Raw genomic sequence first — 26157 nt, 5'->3', positions numbered from 1 at the left:
CCCTATACCTCCCTCTCTCCCTCCACTTCTGCCAGGACAGTCGCCCAGGAGAGTCGCTTTATGGCCAGTCAGTCACTTTCCTTCTCCCTCTGCTTCTCTCGGGCTCTTCCTGGCTATCGAGCCAACCTTCCCTCAGCTCAACAGAACAGGTGTTCTGATTTTACAAAATTAGAGGGTGCTTGATTCTAGAATCACAAATAGGAGTCAATGAGGTTCATTCCAAGACTGGGGGAGGGGCTGAGTGTGGGAGAGGAGCACACTCTGCTCGAGGTTCCCTAGTAGCACAAGAAGACACGGGCGGGCGGCACAGACTGAAGACTAGCAAACATGTCCACAAGGCCCCGGTGATGCTCATCTAAGGGAAGCAGGGCCCATCCCAGTTTACAACACTGGAGCCCCTGAAAGAAGCTGACGCGGTGGCCCAGGAGAACCGACTCCCCCAGTTCCACATAGACCAATGTGTCACTTGGTCCCAACTTTGATAGGACTGGCTATTTTGCTGCTTCTGTGTGTCTGTAAGTTCTTTTTGTTCTTTCGAGACTAGCCTTGAATTCTGCATCCTCCTGCTTCTGCCGCCAGAGTCCTGGGATTACAGATGCACACCGTCATGCCCTACTCATGAATCTTGGCATGCTTTTGCTGTTTCTAACGGGATGCCCCTCACGCTATTACAACCGACTTTTTGTTTTCTAGCTTCTGACTCTTGCTTACTTGTTTGACAAACTAAATGTCTTATTAGTCACTTTGTAGTCAGACAATATAAATACCTTTCAAGAATGAAATACACGTCTTGAAAGCTCAATAAATTCATTTCAGAATGAAACACATTTTTAAAAAGCAAGGCATAACCATTTTTTGCTAGAGAGTATTTAATTTGTTAGGTGTTTATGCATTGTGTGCACACACACGTGCCGCAGCGCATGTGCGGAGGCAGAGGATTACTTGGAGGAATCAGCTCTCCCCTTGTACCATGTGAGCGCAGGAGATGGAACTCCAGTGGTCAGGCTTGGTGGCAACTCTTTTTAATCACTGGATCATCTCTCCAGCCTCTAGAGTTCACATCTCCCCCTCCCAATCTCAGGTTGGACACTGCAGCCCTGAAACCGTAGTGTGGCTGTTTCTTGAGGGGTTGGGAGGGCTTGGACACAGTCTTCAGTAAGTCTGACTCAGAGGAAGAAACACCCTCTGAAAAGCCTCACAGATCTTGCATACGCAAACATTTAATTACCAGGAAGTGTTTACATGCAAGCGAGGTCCTGTTTGCAGTTGGTATTTGGAGGCTGTTCACTTTATGGACATTTCCTGGTAATAAGCTGAAGGCATCCAGAGCACTATGATGGCGTTGAGGCCCAGCAGTCATGCATATACCCATCAAAGTACCCATACAGACACAAGGCAGTGAGGAAATGTGGAACAAGAATGGAAACTTCTGTTGACACACCTAAGTTTGAGCGACAGATGGCCAGGTAACCTGGGCTACCACCCTTAGAAATATGGCCATCACTTCCCTTTTTGTTGGTACTTTTTACCCCTTTGGCAGTACTGGGGAATAAAGGCAAGGATGCACACACACACACACACACACACACACACACACACACGGCAAGTGCTTGCCCACAAGTTCCAGAAAAGCACGTTGAAAGCTAGGTGGAAATGGGAGACCCGGCAATGAGTGACTGCTGTAGTCACTGGCTTGTCAACTCAACAGAATCTAGACTCTCCTAGGAAGCAGACATATAGACACATTTGTGAAGTGATTCCTAGGTTGGGTTCGCTGGGAGGGGAAGACCCATGATGCGTGTAGGAGACTCCATTTCAAGGGATCCTAGATTGTGTAAAAGGAAGAAAGCGAACTGAGCACCAGTGCTGATTGCTCTCGCTTCTTGAGTGTGCCTGCGGTGTGACCAGGGGCCTCAGTCCTGACTCTCAGTTCCTAAGTGTGCCTGCATTGTGACCAGGGGCCTCACTCCTGACTCTCAGTTCCTGAGTGTGCCTACAATGTGACCAGGGGCTTCACTCCTGACACATGGCTTTCCCACCAAGAAGGGTTGCATTCCCTGGAGCTGTGAGCCAAAACAAAAACCCTTCCTTTCTTAAGTAGCTTTTGTCAGATAATTTTTGCAGCAACAAGAAGATAACACAGTGCTTTGTTCATTCCCCACCACTTTCTCCTTCTCTTTCTTTCTTTCTTTCTTTCTTTCTTTCTTTCTATCTCCCCCTCTCTCCCTCCCCTCCTTCCTTCCTTCCTCCTTCCCTCCCTTCCTTCTTTCCTGTTTTCCCTCTTTCCTCCCTCCCTCTCTCCCTGCCTTTCTTCCTTCCTTGCTATGTCCCCCCTTCCTTCCTTCCTTCCTTCCTTCCTTCCTTCCTTCTTTTCTTCCTTCCTTCCTTCTTTTCTTCCTTCCTTCCTTCTTTCCTTCCTTCCTTCCTTCTTTCCTTCCTTCCTTCCTTCTTTTCTTCCTTCCTTCTTTTCTTCCTTCCTTCCTTCTTTCCTTCCTTCCTTCCTTCCTTCCTTCCCTACCATGTCCCCCTTTCTTTCTGATAGAGTTTTACTATGTAGCCCAGGCTGGCCTTGAATTCACATATGATGATCCCCTTGCCTCAGCCTCCTGAGTGTTGGAATTACAAGTGACTCCAACTTATTTCTTCTCTTTGAATTCCTTTTCCATCTTCTTTTTCAACAATTCTTAACCTAACCAACTGGCATTCTGTATTTATGTAGCATCTGTGTGTGTGAGAGAGAGGGTGTGTGTACAGTTTTTGTACAACTTATGAACCATAGTTTCCAACTTCAGTCATTTGCATTCCTCCTCTTCATCATTTTGGGTCTTTTTTTTAAAAAACCATACATACCCTTTATTATATACTTATTTATGTCACTTAATAGATTTATTTTCATAGAAATCCACCTGAGCCTGGAATGGCATTGGGGCTCAGGGCCTTGCACATGCTGGGCTCGGCAACTGAGGTCTGCCCTCAGCCTGTGACGGTAAACTGATGTCTACCATCAATGGAGAACGTGGATAATTTCTTTACAGATACGATTGACAATGTTAGTTCTCAAACCCAGAATGAACGGCTAAATTATTAACATGTCAAAGAGGACTTTGGACACGAGGTTTTCCCAGCATCCCTCAGTCCCTATGACAGGGCCCTCCTGGCTGGTGTACCATTACCCTTTACCCAAAACTTCTCCAGCCCAGGGACTGGATGGGGCTTTCTCTTCCCCCAACTGCTCTTCCCTGGCTATACGGTCCTTTTTAGACTTTTTGGTCTCTTGGCCTCCTGCTCCCTTGGCTGCTGGCTCCTCTCTTGGCCTCTCAGTTTTCCTACTCTCCCCTCCCCACTTCCTCAGGGTCATGTTCCCTCTGGACCCTTCTAGACACCTCTGGCTCTCCTCCTGCTCATATCTACAAGTGTTCTTCTCTGCCATACCTAGGAACAGTCATGTCCTTTTTATTTATTTTCTTCATTTATCTGGTGCCAAAACTTCAAGAGGGCATATATGAGCTCGCACCCAAGGTTAACCATTTGTCCGGGGTTTGAAACCTAACAGACTGCTCATTGCATGCATAGTGTTAAAAGTAAACCTTTATTTTAGTTTAGTTTTTGTGCTGTGGCTGGAACATGCCTTGTGCGTGAGAGGGGAGTATGTTGCAGCTCCGGCTCCAGCTCCAGCTCCGGCTCCAGCTCCTGCTCAGGCTCAGGAGTTCGATATCTCAGAGTTCGAGGAAGGAAAGGTTCCGGAATCTAGGAGCAGTATGAATGAGCGAAGATTTTAGGAAATGCCACCAAGCAGTGGGCAAATAAGGAAAGAGAACTCAAAAATAGCCAGGGAGGTTCAAGTTGACATTTTGCAGTATTTGGATAGATCCGACCAGTTCGCGGCTTGTGAGAAGTTGAAAACTCACTGCTGTGGTTGGCAGAGATGTGGCTACCTGTTACAAGAGCATGCTGTACAGGCAGGTTACAGTTCGCTGTGTGTGGAGACGGCTCAGAACCAGATTTCGTTGCAGTTTCCATGTTTCTATGCATGTGTGTGTTCAAGGAAAACAAAACCATATACTTTTTATCAGATTTATTTTATTACTTATTTATGTATGTGCATGTCTATGTGTGGGTATGTGCCTGTTCTTGTGGGTGTCCTAAGGGACCCGAAGAGGGAGTCAGGCTCCCTGGAACTGCAGTTATAGGCACTTCTAAAGCAGCCTGGTGTGGGTGGTGGGAACATAACTTAAATCCTCTGCAAGAGGAACAAGTGTTCTTAAACACAAAGCCATCTCTCTAGCTTCCCATATTTTAAATTCTATTTAGATTAGATTGAGTGAAAGAAACCAGTCTAAATGGGCTGCATATTATGGGATTCCATTTATAGAACTTTTTGGTAAAAGGCAAAGCTATGTGAGCAGAGAACGGATCACTGTGATCTAAGGGTAGGAGGAGGCTGCTATGCAGGGCAGCAGCAAGGAGTTTTGGGTAATGTTCTATGCTGATGATAAAAATACTATGCCAGTCAGCTTCCCATTACAGTAACAAATACCTGAGCTGATCAGCCTACAAAGAGGAAACTCACAGTTTTGGAAACTCCAGTCTGGTCATTGGGCCTGTTGCTTTGGGCTGATGGCCACTATCAAGACAAGGAGAAGAAGGAGCTGAAGGCTCATGTCTCCTTTAAGGGCACCCCACCCAACCACAGTGACCCAAGACCTACTGGGCTCCACTTCTCACAGGCTCCATCAACAACCCACAGCAGCACCAATGGGGGAGCAAACCTTGAACACACAGGCCTTTGGGAAGACATGACCCCTAAGAGCAGCCACACGTTTAAACCAAAAGTCACTGCATGTTAAAGTAAAAATAAAATTTGGGTGGTGCCCATGATCCAATTTACTGTCAACACAAGCAAATGAGCAAACAGCTCATAGCTCTTGCCTTAAAAGGGAAATACAATTATTCTAGAGTTAAATTTGAGTGACCCTGGCCTGGGAGCACAGATTTAGGTTGCCTCCAAATTGGAAAGTCCATACTCCATGCGGAAGCAGTTTCATAGTTTTGAAGAACAAAACCAGTCATGAATTGAGGCAAATGTAAAACATATTGGTGGGGACATCAGAGAGGCACTTACAGAAAGATGGGGGACGCTTTCCTACAGGGCTAAGATGCCATTAAATAACAATCTTGGCTTTAAGTTGGTGGATGCTAATGGTCTAATAAATTAATAGATTCCGAAAAGGGCTTTGGAATCTATTAGCCACCAGATGTTAGTTCTGACACAGAACTGGGCAAGGAATGGCTGACCTGGAGGCTAGAACTAGCCCAAGCTAAGGTAATTGCCCTCAGGACCCAAACATTCCAATTGCTGCAATTCTAGTCAGTCTTGGCAGGCACAGCTTCTTTTCAGGAATTCCACATTGCTGTGTTTTGACTGGATGAGGGTACAAGAGCTACTTGTATTCAGAAGCACTTCAGAGTTTGGATTTTGAGAGTGGAATGTTGACATTTTCCCAGCCTAGAGATGGCACCACGTTCTCCCTGTCGGCCCCGTGGCCACCAGGGAAGCAGCCAGCATGCGCAGCGTTTGCAATACCGGTGAGGGAGACGCTTTGGACATTCATCCATTTGTTTCACAGCCTCTCCAGCTTACTGTTGGGTTTCTCGGGACGCAACCTGTTCAGAAGTCAGGAGTGTCTGCAGTGTGATTCTGGACACACGCTGTGGCTTCTGCTTGCTGCTTCATTTGGTCTTTATTGGAAAGGACATCATGCCATAGGCTGCTGAAGAGACCCAGAGAGGGCAGGGCACATTGATCCGAGGAAGGACCTAGGTCCTCCCCACTATATCCAGGCTGAGCAAGGTATCCATCCTAAGAGAATGGGTTCCTAAAAGCCAGTACAAGCAGCAGGGACAAATCCTGGTGTCACTGTCAGTGTGGCCCTGGAGTCTGCCACAGTAATACAACTGTCACCCACATTCAGAGGGTCTGTCTTGGTCCTATGTTCGTCCCTTTCTGTCCAGCCAGATTTGGTGAGCTCCCACTAGCTCAGGTAAGCTGTTTCAGTGGGTGTCCCCATCATGGTTTTGACCTCTTTGCTCATATTCTCATTCTTCTACTGAACGTTGGGAGCTCGGATCAGTGCTCCACTGTGGGTCTCTGCTTCTGTCTTCATCAGTTACTGGATGAAGGTTCTATGGTGACATTTAAGATAGCCATCAATCTGACTATAGGGCAAGGCCAGTTCAGGCACCCTCTCCATTATTGCTTAGGGTCTTAGCTGAGGTCATCCTGTGGATTCCTGGGAATTTCTCTAGTGCCGGGTTTCTTGCTAACCCCATAGTGGCTTCCTCGATCAAAATATCTCTTTCCTTGCTCTCTGTCTCTGTACTTCCCCCATCTCAACCATCCTATTCCCTCAAGTTCTCCTCACCCCTCCCCTTCTCCCCTCCTCCTTCTCTTTCACCCTCCCTTCTCCTCCCCACAACCATACTCCCAATTTTGTCAGGAAATTTTGTCTAGTTCCCCTTTCCAAGGGGATCTATATATGTTTCTCTTAGGGTTTACCTTGTTACTTAGCTTCTCTAGGATCAAGGACTATAGGTTCATTATCCTTTGTTTTACAGCTAGTGTCCACTTATGAGTGAGGGCACACCATGTTCATCTTTCTGGGTCTGGGCTACCTCACTCAGGATGCTTTTTTCTAGTTCTATTCATTTGCATGCAAATTTCAAGATGTCATTATTTCTTACCACTGAGTACCATTGTGTAAAAGTACTACATTGTTTTTTTATCCATTCTTCAGTTGAGGGGCATCTGGGTTGTTTCCAGGTTCTGACTATTACAAATAATGCTGTTATGAACATAGTCTTTGTAGTATGACTGAACATCCTTTGTGTATATATATGCCCAGTATACTGGGTCCTGAGGTAGGCTGATTCCCAATTTTCTGAGATACTGCCATACTGATTTCCAGAGTGGTTGCACAAGTTTGCATTCCCACCAGCAATGGAGAGTGTTCCCCTTACTCCACATCCTCTCCAGCATAAGCTGTCATTGGTGTTTTTGATCTTAGCCATCCTGATTGCTGTAAGATGGTATCTCAGAGTGGTTTTGATTTGCATTTCCCTGATGGCTAAGGATGTTGAACATTTCCTTAAGTGTCTTTGGCCATTTGTGATTCTTCTGTTAAGAATTCTCTGTTTACATCTGTACCCCATTTTTTAATTGAATTATTTGGAATTTTGGTGTCTAATTTCTTGAGTTCTTCGTATATTTTGGAGATCAGACCTCTGTCTGATGTAGGGTCTGTGAAGATCTTTTCCCATTCAATAGGTTGTCTTTTTGTCTTATTGACAATGTCCTTTGCTTTACAGAAACTTCTCAGTTTCAGGAGGTCCCATTTATTTATTGTTGCTCTCAGTGTTTGTGCTACTGGGGTTATATTTAGGATGGTTTCCTGTGCCCATGCATTGAAGGCTACTTCCCACTTTCTCTTCTATCAGGTTCATGTGGTCAGATTTATATTTAGGTCTTTAATCCATTTGGACATGAGTTTTGTGCATGGGGATAGATAAAAATCTATTTGTATTCTTCTATATGTTGACTTCCAGTTATGCCAGCACCATTTGTTGAAGATGCTTTCTTTTTTCCATTGTACAATTTTAGCTTCTTTGTAAAAAATCAAGTGTTCACAGGTGTGTGGATTAATATCCGGATCTTTGATTAGATTCCATTGGTTCACCTGTCTGTTTTTATGCCAATACCAAGCTGTTTTCATTACTGTAGCTCTATAATAGAGCTTGATGTCAGGGACGGTGATGCCTCCGAAAGTTGTATTGTTTTGGCTATCGTGGGTTTTTTGTTTTTCCATATGAAGCTGAGTATTGTTCTTTCAAGGTCTGTGAAGAATTGTGTTGGGATTTTGATGGGGATTGTATTTATTCTATAGATTGTTTTTGGTATGGTTGCCATTTTATTATGTTGATCCTACCTACCCAAGATCATGGGAGATCTTTCCATTTTCTGATATCTTCTTCAGTTTCTTTCTTCAAAGACTTAAAGTTCTTGTCACACAGGTCTTTCACTTCTTTAGTTAAGTGTTACCCCAAGATATATTTTTATTTGTGGTTATTGTGAAGGATGATGTTTCTCTGATTTCTTTCTCAGCTTCTTTATTATTTGTGTGGAGAAAGGCTACTGATTTTTTTTAGTTGATCTTGTATCCTACCACATTACTGAAGGTATTTATCAGCTGTAGGAGTTCCCTGGTAGAGTTTTTGGGATCACTTATGTATAATATCTTATCAACTGCAAATTGCAAAAGTTTGACTTCTTCCTTTCCAATTTGTATCCCCTTGATCTCCTTTTGTTGTCTTATTACTACTCTAGCCAGAACTTCAAGCACTATATTGAATAGATATCAAAGAGAGTGGACAGCCTTGTCTTATTCCTTATTTCAGTGGAATCCCTTTGAGTTTCTCTCCAATTAATTTGATGTTGGCTGTTGGCTCGCTGCATATTGCTTTTATTATTTTAAATATGTTCTTTGTATCCCTAATCTCTCCAAAACTTTTATTATTAAGGGGTGTTGGATTTTTTTTTTTGCTTTATGGAAAATTTATTGCAATATTCCAAAAGCACATCACTTTTTCTTCTCAACATCTTGCTCTGCAGCTTCCTTTGCCCTCTTTGCTCGGATGCCAAAGAGCCGGGCATTGGCCCGGGCCATGCGAAGACTGGCAAAAGCCTTGAAGTTCTTCTCTTCTTCTGTGATGACTCTGGCTTTCTCTTTTTTATAAACATTCCGGATGGGCATCACAGGTCCTGTTAGCTGAGTGGCCAATTTTAGTTCTTCAGCCGAACTATCTCCCTTCTTTGGAGCGGAAGGCTTCCTGGGGAAGAGGATGAGCTTGGAGCGGTACTCCTTCAGGCGCTGCACGTTGGCCTGCAGGGACTCGGTGGACTTGTTTCGCCTCCTTGGGTCCACGAAGATGCCGATGGTGCGAGCCACCTTCTTATGGATACCAGCCACCCTGAGTTCCTCCAGGCTGAAGCCCCGGCCAGCTCGGACCTTGGTGTGGTAGCGCACTGTGGGGCACCTCACGATAGGCCTGATGGGTCCGGACGCGGGGCGCGGGGCAATGCGGCGCGCTTTCGCCTGCCGGGCCTTGCGCCTGCGGATCTTGCGTGCCGGCTGGTTGAACCAAGTGTCCACTCGCCGCTGCCAGTCCTTGTGGAAGTGGGGCTTCAAGATCATGCCATTCCAGCTGGGCGCCATGGCTGCCTCCTGTGCAGGGGAAAGGCCGAGCGGAAAGGCGGGTGTTGGATTTTTTGACAGCTTTTTCAGCATCTAATGAGATGATCATATGATTTTTATCTTTCAGTTTATTTATAACATTGATAGATTTTGTATTTTGAACCATTCCTGCATCTCTGGGATGAAGGCAACTTGATCATGGTGGATGATTTTTTTTTATGTGTTCTTGGATTTGGTTTGCCAGTATTTTATTGTGTATTTTTGTATCAATGTTCATGAGAGAGATTGGTCTGTAATTCTCTTTCTTGCTTGAGTCTTTGTGTGGTTTTGATATCAGGGAAATTGTAGTCTCATAAAAAGAGTTTGGCAATGTTCCTTCTGTTTCTATTATGTGGAACACTTTGAGGAGTATAGGTATTGGCTCTTCTTTGAAGTCATGGTAGAATTCTGCACTGAAATCATCCCTTCTTGGGCTTTTTAATTTTTTTATTTATTTTTTGGGGGAGGCTTTTTATGACTGTTTCTATCTCCTCACAGGTTATAGGTCTATTTAAATTGTTCACCTGGTCTTGATTTGATTTTGGTATATGAAAAATTGATTTTGGTCCAGAAAAATTGACTTCATATATATATACATTTTTCAATTTTGTGGAGTACAGGTTTTTGTAGTATGACCTAATGATTCTCTGGATTTCCTTGCTGTCTGTTTTTATGCCCCCCTTTTCATTTCTGATTTTGTTAATTTGAATGTTCTCTCTCTGCCTTTTGATTGGTTTGGATAAGGGTTTGTCTATCTTGTAGATTTTCTCAAAGAACCAGCTCTTTGTTTCATTGATTCTTTATATTGTTTTCTCTATCTTATTTATTTCAACCCTCAGTTTGATTATTTCCCTTCATCTGCTCCTCCTGGTGAGTCTGCTTCTTTTTGTTCTAGAGCTTTCAGGTGTGTTGTTAAGTCACTAATGTGAAATTTCTCCACATTCTTTATGTAGGCACTTAGTGTTACGAAGTTTCCTCTTAGCACTGCTTTCATAGTGTCCCATAGGTTTGGGTACATTGTGCCTTCATTTTCACTGAATTCTAGGAAGTCTTTACTTTCATCTTTGTTTCTTCCTTGACCCAGGGGTGGTTACACTGAACAATGTTCAATTTCCATGAGTTTGTAGGCTTTCTGAAATTAGTGTTGCTGTTAAATTCTACCTTTGAAGCATGGTGATCCGATATGATACAGGGGGTTATTCCAATTTTTTGTATCTGTTGAGGTTTGCTTTGTTACCGAGTATGTGGTCAATTTTAGAGAAGGTTCCATGAGGTTCTGAGAAGAAGGTATATTCTTTTGTGTTTGGGTGAAATGTTCTGTAGATGTCTGTTAATCCATTTGAGTCATGACATCTGTAAGTTCTTTTATTTCTCTGTTAGGTTTCTGTCTGGTTGACCTGTCCAGTGGAGAGAGTGGGGTGTTAAAGTTTCCTACTATCAATGTTGTGGGGTTTGATGTGTGATTTAAGCTTTAAACATATGGGTACTTTTGTATTTGGGACATAGATGTTTAAGACTGAGACTTCATCTTGATGAATTATTCCTGTGATGAGTATATGTAGTGATGAGGCGAGCAGGCCTGCTTTTCGCCCCACCCTCATGGTTAGCTTTACACCCAAAATAACAACACACAAATTGTATTCATTTAAACACTGCTTGGCCTATTAGCTCTAGCCTCTAACTGGCTAACTCTCACATCTTGATTAACCCATTTCTATTAATGTGTGTAGCACCACGAGTATTACCTGGAAGATTCTAACCTACGTCCATCTCGGGTCGAAGAATCATGGTGTCTGCCCCTTTGCCTTCTTCCTCCCAGCATTCTGTTCTGTCTACTCTGCCTACCTAATTTTCTGTCCTATCAAAGGGCCAAGGCAGTTTCTTTATTAACTAATGAAAGTAACACATAGACAGATGACCCTTCTCCATCAAGTATAAAGTGTCCTTCTCCATCTCTTCTGATTCATTTTAGTTTGAAGTCTATTTTGTTATGTATTAGGATAGCTACACCCACTTTTTTCTTAGGTCCATTTAATTGGAAAATCTTTCCCAACCCTTTACTCTGGGATAATGTCTGTCTTTGAGGTTTAGGTGTGTCTCTTGTATACAGCAGAAGGATGGATCTTGCTTTCATATCCATTTGTTTGCCTGTATCTATAGGTGAATTGAGTCCATTGATATTAATGACCAGTGATTGTTAATTCCTGCTATTTTTCGGTGGTAGTGTTTCCCTTCTTTGGGTGTTTGCTAGTGTGACATTATCTGTTGCTTGTGTTTTGTGGGTGCAGTTAGTTTCCTTGGGTTGGAGTTTTCCTGCTAGTACTTTCTATAGGACTGGATTTGTGGATAGGTATTGTTTAAATCTAGTTTTGCCATGGAATATCTTGTTTTCTTCATCGATGGTGATTGAAAGCTTTGCTGAGTATAGTAGTCTGGGCTCTCATCTGTGGTCTCTTAGTGTCTGCAGCACATCTATCCAGGACCTTCTGGCTTTCATGGTTTCCATTGGGAAGTCAGGTGTGATTCTGATAGGTCTCCCTTATATGTTACTTGATCTTTTTCTTTTCATCTCTTAATATTCTTTCTTTATTCTGTATGTTATGTTTTGCGTTTTTATTATTATATGGCAAGTGGACTTTTTTTTTTTTTTGGTCCAGCCTATCTGATATTCTGTAAGCTTCTTGTAACTGCATAGGGATGTCCTTCTTTCGGTTGGGAAAGTTTTCTTCTAAGACTTTGTTGAATATATTTTTGTGCCTTTGAGCTGGTATTCTTCTTTTTCTATTCCTATCATCCTTAGGTTTGGTCTTTTCAGGTGTCCAGATTTCCTGGATGTTTTGTGTTAAGACTTTGTTGGATTTCATGTTTTTTTTTTGACTGATGAAACTATTTCTTCTATAGTATCTTCAACACCTGATATTCTCCCTTCCATGTCTTGTATTCTGTTATGCTTGCCTCTGTAGTTCCTGTTTGTTTACCGAGATTTTCCATTTCCAGAATTCCCTCGGCTTGTATTTTCTGTATTGTCTCTATTTCAATCTTCCAGTCTTGAACTGTTTGCTTCACCTGTTTGATTGCTTTTTTCTTGTTTTTTTTTTAAAGAGATTTATTGATTTCTTCCCATTTCTTATTTGTCTTTTCCTCCATTTCTTTAAGGCAATTTTTCATTTCCTCTTTAAAAGTCTTCATCATCCTCATAAAATTACATTTTAAAATCATTGTATTGTGTGTGTAGTTGCAGGGGATAGGAGGCTTTGGGGGCAGAATGGCACTGTAGTTTACAGTGTCCTATCGATGGGGTGTTGGAGCAGCCTACCTGCAGGAAGCTTACCCGACAGCTGGCTAGAGAAGCTGAGGCAGGTGGGGGAGAAACCCTGGGTTTTGCTCCAGTATGGACAGCCTAGAGAGTGGGGTGCCCTGCTGTGTGGGTAGTCACTCACCTCCTGGTCCTCTCTGTGTAGTTGCAGCCTGTGTTTCAGAGTTCCTCTAAGGTCACAGGTGATAGGAGGGTTTTGGGGCAGAGTCGGACGTATACCTTGCAGGGTCTGACTGATGGAGTGGGGGTGTTGGAGAAAAAGACCTTCTTTAAAAACTAATTTTTATTTTACTTACTCATTTTTAAAATTTAAATAGTTTTCTAAATTCTTTGAGAATTTAATTAAATATGTTTTGATCATATTCATCCCTCCTTTACAGCCTTCTCAATCTGTGACTTCTTCTTATTTATTTATTTTTATTTATTTATTTATTTATATTACATTTATAAAAATAAAATATTTATGTATTTATTATGTATACAATATTCTGTCTGTGTGTATGTCTGCAGGCCAGAAGAAGGCACCAGACCTCATTACAGATGTGGTTGCCGGGAATTGAACTCAGGATCTTTGGAAGAGCAGGCAATGCTCTTAATCACTGAGCCACCTCTCCAGCCCCCAATCTGTGACTTCTGTCTAGTTTTATGGGTTTTTTATTTTAACACATATCAAGTCCAATTTGTGCTACCCATATATTCTTAAACGTGTAGTCTTCTGCTAGAGTGATTGACTTGTCAGGGGTTGCCTTAGTTAGGGTTCCTATTGGCTGTGAAGAGACACCGTGACCATAAAACAGCTCTTATAAAGGAAAATATTTAATTGGGGCTCGCTTAAGTTCAGAGATTTAGTCCATTATTGTCATGCTGGGATATGGTGGCATGCAGATAAACATGGTGCTGGAAAAGGAGCTGAGGGTTCTACATTTTGATCCACAAGCAACAGGAAGTGAACTGAGTCCCACAAAGGGAGTGACTTGAGCATCTGAAACCTCAAAGTCCAACCACAGTGACATACTTCTTCCAACAAGGCCACACCTATTCCAATAAGGTCACCCCTCCTAATAGTGCCACTCCCTATGAGCCATGTGTTCAAACACTTGAGTCTTTGGGGGGACATACCTATTCAAACCACCACAGGGGTGTCTTAGTCTGGGTTTCTACTGCTATGATAAAACACCATGACCAAAAAGCAAGTTGGGGAGGAAAGAAAATGTTTATTCAGCTTAATTCCACTTCCACATTGCTGTTTACCACTGAAGGAAGTCAGGACAGGAACTCAAACAGGACAGGATCCTGGAGGCAGAAGCTCATGCAGGGGCCATGGAGGATTCTGCTCACTGACTTGCTCAGCCTGCCTTCTTATAGAAGCCAGGACCACCAGCTCAGGGATGGTATCACTCATCATGGGCTGGGCCCTCCCCCATTGATCACTAGTTGAGAAAATGCCTTAAGCTGGATCTCATGGAGGCATTTCCTCAACTGAGGCTCCTTCTTCTCTGATGACTCTAGCATGTATCAAGTTGACACACAAAATCAGATAGTACAATACTCTGTTTTTTAAAAAAAAAATGATTTATTTATCTGTAAGTGCTCTGTCTGCATGTACACCTGCATGCCAGAAAAGGGCATCAGATCCCATTATAGATGGGTGTGAGCCACCATGTGGTTGCTGGGAATTGAACTCAGGACCTCTGAAAGAACAGTTTGTGCTCTTAACTTCTGAGTCATCTCTCCAGCCACCAAAATTACTTTCTTTTTATCTTTTATTTTTCTGAGACATAGTTTCCTTGTGTAGCTTTGGCTGTGCTGGAACTACTTCTGTAGACCAGGTTGGCCTATGAACTTAGACAGATCTTCCCACCTCTGCCTCCCTAGTGCTGAGATTACAAGCAGGTATCACCACTGCCCTGGAGGAAACACTCTTAAAACCATCTCCCCTCTCTCATCTGTTATCAGTTGCCAATAAATCCTTGGCTAGGGATGGAACTTTGTGCCTGCACACCTCCCCTTTCCATGTTGGGATTTGGTCTGAAACTATATTTTTATATTTGAAAATTTCATACATAAATACAAAACAGTTTTTATCTTATGATTTCCCTTTTCCCCCCTCAAAATCCTCCTAGAACATATGTACTCTTCTGATACACACGCGCACAAACACACACACACACACACATTCCATTAAGTCAATTGTAATGTTCACTGTGATGAACAGTCATAGTGGTTACTATGGTGGTAACTGTAGTATCCACTGTGGTGGTCAGCTTTAGTGTCGACTGTGGTATGATCAGCTGTAATGTTCATTATGGAGGTCTCTTCTACTGTCAACTGTGGTGTGATCAGTTGTAGTGTTCACTGTGGTGGTCAGCGTTAGTGTCGCTGTGGTGGTCAGCTGTAGCGTCCACTGTGGCGGTCAGCTGTAGCGTCCACTGGGGTGGTCAGCATCAGCTGTAGTGTTCACTGGGGCAGTCAGCTGTAGTGTCCACTATGGTGGTCAGCTGTGGTGTCCACTGGGGCGGTCAGCTGTAGTCTTCACTGTGATGGTCAACCGTAAAGGTCACTATGGCAGTCAATTTAGTGATCAGTTGTGGTGTTCACTGTTTAAGCCAATTGTAGTGTCCACTATGATGGTCAGCCATAGTGATCACTATGATGGTCCCTGTGGTGATCGGGTGCAGTGCCCACTGTGGTGGTCAGCTGTAGTGTCCACTGTGATGGTCAGCTGTAGTGTCCACTGTGATGGTCAGCTGTAGTGTCCACTATGATGCTCAGTGATAGTGTTCACTATGCTGGTCTCTATGTATAGCGCCATCCACTGGAGCATGGGCAGTAGAGGGATCACACCCTTGAAGAAAATGATTCTCCCTCTTCCAGTAGCCATCAGCCTGGCAATAGCACCTCGACTAAGGGGGAAGCTTCCCATCCTTCTCCCCTATCCCTGCAGGTATTGGCAGGTTTTGTGTGTCAACTTGACACAGTTAGAGTCATCAGAGGGAAGGAGCCTCAGTTGAGGAAATGCCTCCTGTGAGGTCCAACTGTAAGGCGTTTTCTCAATTAGTGACCAACAGGGGAGGGCCCAACCCTTGGTGGGTGGTGCCATCCCTGGGCTGGTGCTTTCTATAAGAAATCAGGCTGAGCAAGCCATGGGGAGCAAGCGAGTAAGTAGCATCCTCCATGGCCTCTGCATCAACTCCTGCCTCCCAGATCCTGCCCTATTAGATCGAGCTCTTGACCCGACTTCCTCCAATGATAAACAGCAATGTGGAAGTGTGAAGTGAATGAATAAACCCTTTCTTTCTTCCCCAAAGTCACTTTATGGTCATGGTGTTTCATCGCAGCAACAGAAATCCTGAAACCCCAAGACAACGCTGAAATACTGATTAGTTTTATCTTGTGTTATCAACCACAGGTGCTGTGAGTACCTGAGCAAAATGGTCATGTCATGTCCACTATGTTTTACCCCAGGGCTGCCCAACCTCTGGCTCCTGCAGTCTTTCTGCCCCCACTCCACCCTGTCATGTTCCCCAAACCTTGAGGGGTGGGGTTTGGTACAGATGTCCCATATAGGGCTAAGCACTATATAGTTTCTTATTCTATTGCATTTTGAACAGCCACTAGTTTCTGTATTAACTGCCACCCACTGCAAGAAGCTTCTCTGATAAGGGACTGAAATCGTATTTGTCTCTGTGACTAGAGATGGAAGTAAGGTCGTTTTGTTTTTTTATATATAATTTTGGAGAAAAGTCTTTACCCTTGCTTCTGTCTGAGCAATCCTACCTGATTTCAAAACTATAGAATTCAAGAAGTAATACTGGCCTGGGGCTCAGTTGGTAAAGTGCTGGCTCAGCAAACACGAAGCCTAGATTTGGTCCAGAGGTGCACACTGCAAACTCAGCCCTAGGAGGCACAAGGATCTGGAGTTCAGGGTGATGCTGAACTATATAACAAGGTGAATACTGGCCAGAGAAGTGAGAATCTGCTCACACTCACGCCCTTGTGTGCTCACTGGAAAAGCTGCTCACACTCACGCCCTTGTGTGCTCAGTGGAAAAGCTGTTCACACTCATGCCCTCGTGTGCTCAGTGGAAAAGCTGCTCACACTCACACCCTTGTGTGCTCAGTGGAAAAGCTGCTCACACTCACGCCCTTGTGTGCTCACTGGAAAAGCTGCTCACACTCACGCCCTTGTGTGCTCAGTGGAAAAGCTGCTCACACTCATGTCCTTGTGTGCTCACTGGAAAAGCTGCTCACACTCACGCCCTTGTGTGCTCAGTGGAAAAGCTGCTCACACTCATACCCTTGTGTGCTCGCCTGTAGCAGCACCCCTGCTGGGAGGGTAGCAGAGGGCAGGGCTGCACACAAGTAGCTGAGCTTAGGAGGGAAAGTTCCTGCCTCTCAGGAACTTTGCATGTTTCACGGGCTCTGTTAGGTCTCCCGTCCACCTGAAAGACCCATTTTATCTTTAACGAAAAGACCTCCCACATTCTGCTTTGACTCAGTTTTTTCCCCTCTATTTTTTTTTCTTTATGTCACTTGGAAAGTTTAAAAAAAAATAGGTCGTCTCTGAAGAGCCCAGAAGAGAGCATTGGAGGCCCTAGAGCTGCATTTACAGGCAGCTGTGAGCCTCCTGACTGGGAACCAACTCAGGTCCTCTGCAAGAGCAGCGAACTCTTAACCATAAGCCATCTCTCCATCTCCGAGTCCTGTCTTTCTGTTTCCTCCTTAAAAGCTGCAAAGGAAAGTAACTGACTGTTTTCTACAAGAAAGGAAGCGAGGTCAGCTGTGGGGAACCCTGACTGTCATGGGAAGACAATGTAAAAACGGATAGGCCACCAACCCACAGTGGTGGAAAATCAGTATGGCAACTTGGAGAACAGTTGAGCCATTCCAAGTGAGATGAAGACATGTTCCATCCAGACAGCCCTGGAAGCCAGAGTCGGCTCTCTTCCTTAGAGACATTTGCACAGCCCAAGGAGACTCGTCTGGGACATGCAAAGACCACTGTGTAGAGTTGTGAAAATTAGGGGACAGTCCCGTGACTCATGAGAAGGAGCAGGGATTGGTACAACAGAATACGATAACCAAGTGGAATACATGCAGCCATTGAGACTGACAGATTCCTAAAGTGTGGCTTCCAAGCTTTAGCTGCCAGAACTAACAGCAAGGGTGGTTCTCAAACCTGGCTTACATTAAGCTAGAACATAGGTCATGGTGTTTTTCATATGTGTAGCAATAGAACATTGTGTTATATATAGAATGTACTTAAATGTTTAAATTCTGTTCACAAATAATGTATAGCAGGCAGTCATCCCTCAGTACCTGTGGGGGACAGGCTCTAGGACCCAGCTGACACCAAATATGAGGACATTCACATTCCTTATATAAAATGTTAGCATCTGCATAGAAGCTAGGTATATCCTGCATAATTTAAACCCTCTCTGAATTACTTATAGCACCTAATACAATGTAAATGTTTTATAAATGTTTTTATAAGATATTTAAGAGAATAGTGATGAGAAAGGGTTTCTGCAGGCTTAGTCAGGTAAAGTGTGATTTCCCTTTTCAAATACTTTGTGTCAGTGAGTGGGTGCTGTACCATATGCAGAGGTCTGGCTATAATGCTTTTTCTGTCTAGTCTCCTGTTTTGTTTTTTAAGTTCTTGATAGAAAATTAACCAAGAAGGCATCTGAGCCTGCCGCGTGCATACACACATACTCCTTCGCTTCTGTGTCAGAGCCCCTCCCCCTCACAGTCAGGACATTCATCTCTGCCTGAGGTCTGTAAACTTGGACTATTCAAGGGATGCCAGCATCAGAGGGTACAGCCACTTCTATCTACTCGTCTCCCAGTTCCTAGAAAAAGCCATCCACAGATGAAGTAAGAATATGTCACACATATAAAGAAGACCTGTCATGTTTTCACCCAAGAGAAACAGCTGACGTGTAAGATGATGTATGCTATCGCTCTGAGCTGATCATTACCCAGTGCACACACACCCCAAGCATCATGTGCCCTGTGACTACATAAAATACGATATGTCGGTCAACAAAGTAAATTAACTTACAGAAGACTGCTTCCTGGAAGCCATGAGGCTAGCAGTTACCGATGAGATCTGTACACTACCTTGTATTGGACACAGTTCCTACAACTGCAGACACAGGGAGATCAGTAAGGCCTGAGGGACAAGCGTCCATGGAGCTGAATATGTTCAGTTGATAGGTTCTCCTTTCTCTTTAGGATGGGCATAGAGATATTTTTATTTATTTTTATTGTATGTATGTGGTTGTTATGTGTGTGCATGTATGTCTGTACACCATGTGCGTGTGTGTATGTCTGTCTGTACACCATGTGTGTGCGTGCATGTCTGTCTGTACACCATGTGCGTGCATGTATGTCTGTACACCACGTGTGTGCATGTATGTCTGTACACCATGTGTGTGCATGTATGTCTGTCTGTACACCATGTGCATGCATGTATGTCTGTACACCATCTGTGTGCATGTATGTATGTCTGTACACCATGTGCGTGCATGTATGTCTGTACACCATGTGTGTGCATGTATGTCTGTACACCATGTGCGTGCATGTCTGTCTGTTCACCATGTGCATGCGTGCATGTCTGTCTGTACACCATGTGCGTGCATGTATGTCTATACACCAGTACGTGCATGTATGTCTGTCTGTACACCATGTGGGTACATTTATGTCTGTACACCATGTGCGTGCATGTCTGTCTGTACACCATGTGTGTGCGTGCATGTCTGTCTGTACACCATGTGTGTGCATGTATGTCTGTACACCACGTGTGTGCATGTATGTCTGTACACCATGTGCATGCATGTATGTCTGTCTGTACACCATGTGCGTGTATGTATGTCTGTACTCCAGTACATGCGTGTATGTCTGTCTGTACACCATGTTCATGTATGTCTGTCTGTACACCATGTTCATGTATGTCTGTCTGTACACCATGTGCGTGCATGTATGTCTGTACACCATGTGTGTGCATGTATGTCTGTCTGTACACCATGTGTGTGCGTGTATGTCTGTACACCATGTGTGTGCGTGTATGTCTGTACACCATGTGTGTGCGTGTATGTCTGTACACCATGTGTGTGCACGCAGTGCATTGGAACCCTGGGAACTGAAGTTACAGATGGCTGAGCTGCCGTGTGGGTGCTAGAAATTGAATCCAGGTCTCTGCAAGGCAGCTGGAGCTCTTAACTGCTGAGTCTCTAGTTCTCTCTTCAGAGAAGATTTTTATTGACACATATTCAGTGTCCTCCCTGATAAGATTTGGTGAGACATTTTTACAAAATATATCATGTACTTTAACTATATTCACTACCATTCCCTCCTTCTCCTTCCGGACGCTGCCACTCTTCCAGGTCTCCAGGTGTATTGCTTCTACTTCCATGAAGTGTGTGTGTGTGTGTGTGTGTGTGCGTGTGTGTGTGATTTTGTATATCTACATAAAACCCAAAATCCACAATAAGAAAAATGTGGTCTGGGGCTGGAGAGATGGCTCAGTGGTTAAGAGCATTGCCTGCTCTTCCAAAGGTCCTGAGTTCAATTCCCAGCAACCACATGGTGGCTCACAACCATCTGTAAGGGGGTCTGGCCTTCAGGGATACACAGAGACAGAATATTGTATACATAATAAATAAATATATATTTTTAAAAAAAATGTGGTCTGTCTGTCTGTCTGCCTGCCTGCCTGTCTGTCTGTCTATCTATCTAGAAAGGGTCTTACTATATAGCCCTGACTGACTTGAAACTTTCTATATAGACCAGGCTGGCCTCAACCTCATAGAGATTCTCCTGCCTCTGCCTCCTAAGCACTGGGATTAAAGGCGTGCACCACTATGCCTTTATTTTCCTTTTAAATATTTGTTTGCTTGTTTGAGATAGAATCTCTTTCTATATCCCTGGCTGTCCTGAAACTCACTATGTAAATCAGACTGGTCTAGAACTCACAGAGATCCACCTGCCTCTGCCTTCTGAGTGCTAGGATTAAAAACACGTACCATACCCGCATATTTTCTTTCTTCAAAAAAAATTTTAATGTACATAAGTGGTTTTGCCTGCATATATGATTATGTACCAGGTATATGCCTGGTGCCCACAGAGTCCAGAAAAGGACATCAGATCCCCTGGGACCAGAGTCATAGGTGATTGTGAGTTACCATATAGGTCCTGGGATCTGAACCTGGGTCTTCTGAAAGAGCAGTTAAGGTGCTCTAAACCACAGAGCCATCTCTTTAACCCAGTAATATTTCTTTGAGTCTGACTTCTTTTGCTTAATACGATGACCTCTGGTTGTGCACATTTCTCTTTGGCTAGAATAATTGTATTATTCATCAAGGCTGCATGAAACCATTATAGAGAGTCTCACATCAGGGACCTAGAGGGGATCCTGAGGTTGTCGGTCCTGAGTGCTTTATGTGTGACCTTGGCTGATGGCTTCACTCTGTTATCTGATCCCCCTGGAAGGATTCTCCGATCCCTTATTTAGAAACTGATCCTCAACAGGATGGCGGTCTTGCCCAGTTGACCTGCTTTCTCCTCATCTACCTACCCTGTTCCTATAACCTATACTGATTTCTTTGTAGTCTGGGTTAATAAGAAGCTAAAAGTCATGTCCTGTCTTCACCTAGATTTTGTTTTCATTCATTGAGATTTTCTGTGAATTAGAGGCAAGAAAATCAGAAGTATCTGTGAGCCCAGATCCTTGCTGTGTTATTTTTCCCTCCCCAGATGGTGTTATGGGTATGGCTTCTAGTTTTGGTTTTTCTGTCTTTTTCTTCTTTCTTTATTTCTTTTTTATTTCTTCTTCTTCTTCTTCTTCTTCTTCTTCTTCTTCTGCTTCTGCTTCTGCTTCTCTTCTTCTTCTTCTTCCTCCTCCTCCTCCTCCTCCTCCTTCTTCTTCTTCTTTTTGAGATAGAGTCTTGTTGGCTAGCAAGTGCTGGCATCAAACTCACAATGTAGCCTAGGCTAGCCCAAAGCTTGTGATTTTCCTGCTTCTGCTACCATACCAAGCACCATAGTTTCCAGCCTCCAGCCTCCATTTTCAGTTTAGGAGTAATATATTAAAAAAATATGTACACAGGTCTCACATGTACAACTCCATGAACATTTACACACACACATCTATACCTCTAGGCATCTACCACCCAAGAATACAAGATCATCACCCAGCACCTTAGGGAAACCTGCATGGAAAGTCCTACTCAGTGCCTATATCTTTCCTTCTCTGTATCTAGTATTCCGATTAAAATCAGTATGTGTTATTAGCTTGATCTTGAACTGGGATGAATTTATACAGCATATGATCTTTCGTGTTGAACTCTTTTATCTATGGGAATCATCAATGCTACTTTATGTAGCAAGAGTGTTTTTTTGTCACTGTAGAGTATTTCATGCCGTTAGCCTGCCATAACTCATTTCCTTATTCTTCTCTGGAATGACATTTAGGTTTTCAATTTTGGGGTGCCTTAATAGAAGGTTTCTGTGAAGGCCACATGGCTTGTCATTTTTTGGTGGGTATATTTATTTCTCTTGGGCTGATCTACATTTATCTATGTTTATTTCCTGAATATACTAGGCCTTACTTGGATGTAAGTAAGACTCTGGCCTTATGCAGACCCTGGAAATTTCTAGCATAGATATGGTCATTGCTGCAAGGAAACAGAGGAGTTCCAAACCATGTGAAGGAAAATATTTTGCCGTAAAGCACAGAAACAGGTCTTCACAGCATTACAGCGTTAACGTCCCTGCTTGCAAAGGTCATGTTGTAGGCGGGTTTCTCTTGTTTCATCAGCAAACAATTAGCAGCTGAACTCTAAATTACGTCAAAAAGGGAGTGCAAAGACACAGGCATGTACTGTGTATCTGTATTGAAGTGTGGCGGGATTCAGCGGCTGCGCACACATCCCCAGCACCCTTCTTTCCACGTGTCTCTTGGCCATGCTCTCTCACTGTGGGCATCACCTTTAGGCAAACCTTCCCATTGGTGACTAGTGGAAGCTTCAGGCTTAAACTGCCTGCTACAGTTCCAGCACAACAAAGCTCCTAGAACTGACTCTCCAGTTCTGCCTGGGTGATACGCCCTCCCCTAGCCACCACATCCAACCCACAGGGGCTCAGCGTAGGGAGGGGTGTTTCCATAGCAGAAAGCAATGGACGTTCGGAAGGAAGAAAGCGGAAGGAAGCTGACTCCCCTGGTGCTGAGCCAGGAGGAATGGAGTCAGCCCCCTGACATTCTGAAGGCACAGTTGAGCGGAGAGAGTTAATATTTTCTTAAGCTTTGGTTACTCTCCGCGTCGTTTACACAGAGATAAACTTGTCTAAGTTGGTCAAGCTTTAAAAATCTTCTACTTCCTTCTTTGAAGGCATCCACCTTTACCTAATCGTTCAAGTGTGAAACAGCGCGCGGGGGGTGGGGGGGGGGGTGGGGGGGGGTGGGGGGGTGTATTTTCCTTATTTCCGCCCCCCCCGCCCCCCCCACGGGCTTAGCAACCAACCCTGTTGGCTCTTCTTGTGAACTTTCTTTTCTGTGTATTATTTTCTTCTCTACCCCTACTGACTTCACACCAGTAGCTCCAGGCTGAGCCTTTTGCCTCCTTGGAAGAAGAGCACCTTCTCCTCAGCCAGTCTAGTCTAGATCTCTCATTTACTAAAGGTGATGTGTAAGAGCCCATCCATTCCAGAGCTAATCACATGATCATTGTGGCGTTCCTTGTACAGTGCAGAGTTTCTGTATCACCTGATCTAAGTGGGAATGGGAAGGATTTCTAAGGGGGAAATCAAGGCATTGTTGCCAGAGAAGGAACATCTAAGGAAAACCTTGTCACTTGATTAGAGACATTGATTAGATTGTAGCCCTGCCTGAAAAGCTTGTGGAACTGATAAAGTCACATTATCAAACAAGAAGGGGTCCTAGCCGGCATCCTTACCAGAGCCTTCTCTCTCACTTCCATAAACTATTCTGTCTTTGTGCACACCTGCCGATTTGTGCTCTTAACCCTAGAAACACAAGAGCAATCACAATGTTCAAGGTTAGATGTAGTGGCGCATACCTGTGATCCCAGCATTGGGAGGCTGAGGGCGGAGGATTGTGAGTTCCAGACCAGCCTGGACTATAGCAGTGAGACCTTGTTTCAAACAAACAAATAGTTCAAAGACGTTCTGATAACGAGGGCTGGGGCAAAGCTCACCCGGTAGAGTGCTTTTCTAGCATGTGCAAAAGCCCAGCATGGCTCACACCAGGCATGGTAGCACAAAGTCCTTGAACTTGGGATCAAGCTCAAAGCCATCCTCTGTTACATAGTAAGCTCAAGGCTAGCCTGGGCTACATGAGATTCTGTCTCAAAAAATTATTCTGTTCTTTCTAATCTTTGGTTCAAAATCCCCAAATCATTTAGATACTTTATTAAAGATTTAACTGTAATTGTAGGTATCAATATTTTGAGAAAAGATACAAGTTTATTCTCTCTTCCTAGTTATCTGAGCTCCCGTGCTTTGCTGGGAGGGGGTATTGTTGTGCTTTGGCTCCCACAGAGAGTACAGTCGTTCTCATGGCCCAAGACCACCACTCAACAGCTCCATTCCAGCACAGGGAAAGTAGAAAGCTGAGAAACAGAGGAATGACTTCAGTCCTTTAACGGTGGGACCTGGAAGTCGCAGATAATGTTTCTGCTAGCCTGTCTTCCTTCCATGGCCTCATCCTAGGTGTGGGGATGGGGGCGGCTGCAAAACGTGGTTGCTGCTCTTGGCACCTGAACACCTAATTATCAGATATTGGAAGACAGCCAGCGAATTATGCAAGGGAGGAAGGAAAATAACTGATCTTTCCCCTCCTTTTTTATTTTTCAGGTTAATAAAAAGATCCCTGAGCTGCTACAGAGGCCGCGATGCTTTAACGCAACCGGGTGAAGACTCTACGTCATCATGTCTTCCTTTCACGGGAATAGCAGCTACGAGGGCCATGCTGATTACCCTGGCTATTCAAGTTCCCAAAACCGTACACAGAGCTATTTGAAAACTCAGGATCATCTAGACAATCCAAGCTTCCACCATCCCAGGAGCAACCCATATTCTTCGGGCTCCAGGACAAATCCAGACTACCCCAGCCCTCTAGCGGAAGCAGATTATCCTGGATCTCCGAGTAGCGCAGACTACCGCAGCGCCAGGGGTCCTTCATTCTCTGCGCATTCCAGAGCAAGGCCAGACTATCACGAGTCTTTACCTGAGCCAGACTATAATGACTTCCGGAGCGATCCCTACCGCACAGGCTCATCCCCGGAGCCTGACTACCCCGAGTCTCAGCGCCATCCTGGTTTTGCGAGAGACAGAAGCAGCAACAACTATGCAGGTTCCAGAGCCAACCTAGGTTATTTGGGGTCCTTGGAAGAACCAGACTACCCTGGAGCTCAGGGCAGCTTTGATCATCCTGGCCCCAGGGCCAGTTCCAACCTGCCAGGCTCCAGAAGAGATGTTGGTCACGCTAACTCCGGAAGCAATCCCTACCTAGACACCTTTGGGAAACCTGATTACCCAGGTGCTGAGAATCAGCCAAACTCGCCCCACTTTTATGGAGAACCAGACTATCCTGGTGCCGAGGGCTCAAAGAATGTTTCAGACTTTTGGGGAGAACCTGATTATCCAGGTGCTGAGGAAGATCATGGTTATGGCTCTTCCAAAGTCATCAGGAGGTAAGTCCAAGTCCACCCCCCATTGGGGTACTCATCAAGCCAGTGGGAGTTGGTCTAGTGGTCTGAAAAGCTGGGAATATATTGATTACCTTTGTATTTAAAATGCCCAAATGAAAACGAACAAAACCTCAGAATTCAAGCCCATGGTGTCTTGATCCTATGTTCTCAGGCAAAACATCATGGCCACAGGAATATGTGGCAGAGGAGAGCTGTGCTGTGGAACAATCCTCTTGTACACTGTAAAGATTTGCCACTCGAACTGGTTTAATAAAACGCTGACTGGCCAGGCAGGAAATATAGGCAGAGCCACCAAACTAAGGATGATGGGAAGGAGAAAGCTGGGGTCAGGAGTCACCAGTCAGATGCAAAGGGAGAAGGAGATGAATGTGCCATGCTAATAAAGGTACCATGACGTGGCAAAGCATAAATAGAAATGTGGGTTTTAAGTGTTAACATTAGCTGAATGAGGACAGCACTGGCCATAATGGGGGCCCAAATGAAAACAAAGGAAAATAAACTTAAATGTGTATTCTGTCTTTTCCTCCCTTCCTCTCTCTCTCTCTTCCTCTGTTCTTAGGTAATCCTCACACAGATGTGGACGTGTGCTTTACACATTTCCTAGGTCTTCCTCAGTCCAATCAAAGTGATAATCAGTTGAACCTTCGGGTATTTCGTGGTGTTCAGCAGAACATACTCAGTGTGATCCCTATTTCCTTGCAGGAGTAATGGCCCCTTTGGCATGCTAGGGAGAGAGAATGAAGATTATCCTGAAGGCATTGAGATGGCACCCATGGAGATGGCAGGTCAGCAGGGCCACTCTCTGCCAGGTGATCCTAGAAATG

The 26157-nt window shown here is 44.2% G+C and overlaps 2 protein-coding genes across 5 annotated transcripts in view; one reads left to right on the top strand and one right to left on the bottom strand.

Annotated features, from left to right (window-relative positions):
• Positions 1-26157, top strand: part of Tmc5 (transmembrane channel like 5) — a 95097-nt gene that overhangs the window by 10109 nt on the left and 58831 nt on the right. For all 4 annotated transcript variants that reach the window (XM_041666699.1, XM_041666700.1, XM_041666695.1 and 1 more), the window contains exons 2-3: positions 24477-25315; positions 26036-26157. The exon at positions 26036-26157 is cut by the window's right edge and continues 6 nt beyond it. In XM_041666699.1, the coding sequence (XP_041522633.1) occupies positions 24552-25315; positions 26036-26157 (886 nt within the window). In that variant the 5' untranslated portion in view covers positions 24477-24551. The remainder of the gene's footprint in view (positions 1-24476; positions 25316-26035) is intronic.
• Positions 8585-9303, bottom strand: LOC121457743 (60S ribosomal protein L13-like). Its single transcript, XM_041666701.1, has one exon. The coding sequence runs from the start codon at positions 9267-9269 to the stop codon at positions 8634-8636; it is 636 nt and encodes a 211-aa protein (XP_041522635.1). The 5' UTR covers positions 9270-9303; the 3' UTR covers positions 8585-8633.

The sequence above is a fragment of the Microtus oregoni genome, unplaced genomic scaffold (genome assembly GCF_018167655.1).
Source record: "Microtus oregoni isolate MIOR12 unplaced genomic scaffold, Mior012 000016F_ref0000370, whole genome shotgun sequence".
NCBI classification, from domain to species: domain Eukaryota; kingdom Metazoa; phylum Chordata; class Mammalia; order Rodentia; family Cricetidae; genus Microtus; species Microtus oregoni.
The sequence above is the reverse complement of the archived record's forward strand: the minus strand, read 5'-3'. Positions and strand labels throughout refer to the sequence as shown.

What these genes read in the sequence shown, in the direction of transcription:
- LOC121457743 (XM_041666701.1), bottom strand. Translation starts at nt 9,269, where the DNA reads ATGGCGCCCAGCTGGAATGGCATGATCTTGAAGCCCCACTTCCACAAG.